This window comes from Morone saxatilis, unplaced genomic scaffold, assembly GCF_004916995.1.
Source record: "Morone saxatilis isolate NCDOM2014 unplaced genomic scaffold, NCSU_SB_2.0 Contig7, whole genome shotgun sequence".
NCBI lineage: Eukaryota > Metazoa > Chordata > Actinopteri > Moronidae > Morone > Morone saxatilis.
This window is the reverse complement of record NW_023340246.1, coordinates 2993237-2994292: the sequence shown is the minus strand read 5'-3', so window position 1 is coordinate 2994292 and position 1056 is coordinate 2993237. Positions and strand designations below refer to the sequence as shown.

The 1056-nt window shown below is 41.0% G+C and overlaps 1 protein-coding gene across 1 annotated transcript; it reads left to right on the top strand.

Moving 5' to 3' along the window:
* Positions 1-259: 259 nt before the first annotated feature.
* Positions 260-1050, top strand: srp9 (signal recognition particle 9; the record flags this gene model as incomplete). The annotated part of the gene is given in 1 exon segment (XM_035678285.1): positions 260-1050. A coding segment is annotated over 1 exon segment (121 nt), but the record flags the coding sequence as incomplete, so codon positions are not given.
* Between the last annotated feature and the right edge of the window lie 6 nt (positions 1051-1056).

The following is a 1056-nucleotide window of genomic DNA, read 5'->3' as shown; positions in this document are numbered from 1 at the left end:
TTTTTTTTTAACAGCAGACATTTTAATGTGACCTAGCAGCAAAAGCACACGTCTAGCTAATAACATTAGTAATTGCATTGCTCCATTTATGATACAATTTACTGTTAAACCTTACTTGTATATACTGTACATTTGTCCCCATTCCCTAATTGTAATGTATACTGAAAACAGGTTCACATTCAAAAGTGGCTGCTTAAAAAGGGGGGAAACAGAGAAATTAATACTATGTTGTTGTTTTTTTTTTTTGTCCATCCCTGCAGTGTTTACAATACAAGACGGACCAGGCCCAGGACGTGAAGAAGATCGAAAAGCTCCACGGGAAACTAATGAGACTCATGGTGTCCAAGGAGACGCACAGCGGTGCCATGGAGACGGACTAATATGCTCTAGAAGCACCTGGACTGAGTTCAGTGGACAGACACAGTAGTTGATGAGGGCATAGTACCATCGGAGTGCGATGTGGCGGTCGTGAAGAGGGAGTGTGATGATGAGATTGATCTGGCTGCCTACACTGATTTAATACTGTCAGAGATGTGATTATACGTACTGTATATATTTTATTATCTCAGGATTCAGTTTTTTATGATTCTTTCTTAGTCATTAAAAATCCCATTATCTGGCTTTTCCTTTTCAGGCATTTTGATCACATCCCTGATGGTATTAATATACAGTAAGGTCACTATAGGCTGCTGGGAACTTGTAGGAAATGTAGAGATGGAGAATGAGTGGGGTTGGGGGAATGGGGAACAAAACGTACAAATCCTCTGCTGCTGTGTAAGCAGCTTTGGCACCTTGATTCTTTTTAGGAGCCTGCATTTATTTTCAGTTTTAAAGGGGACATAAAAGACGGGCAATGAAGACGTTGCATGTCTTTTTCTATTTACATCATGTAGCTCTGTTGGATTCATTTTCAGCACAGCGATTTGTTTCATTATGTCTGTCCTCATGGACTCGTGCCACATGAATGAAGCAGGACCTTCTGATTTCCAAACAACGGTGTGGAGAAACCCGCGATTTCTACCGAGAAACCCCCACACGTGCAAATGCCATTTCATC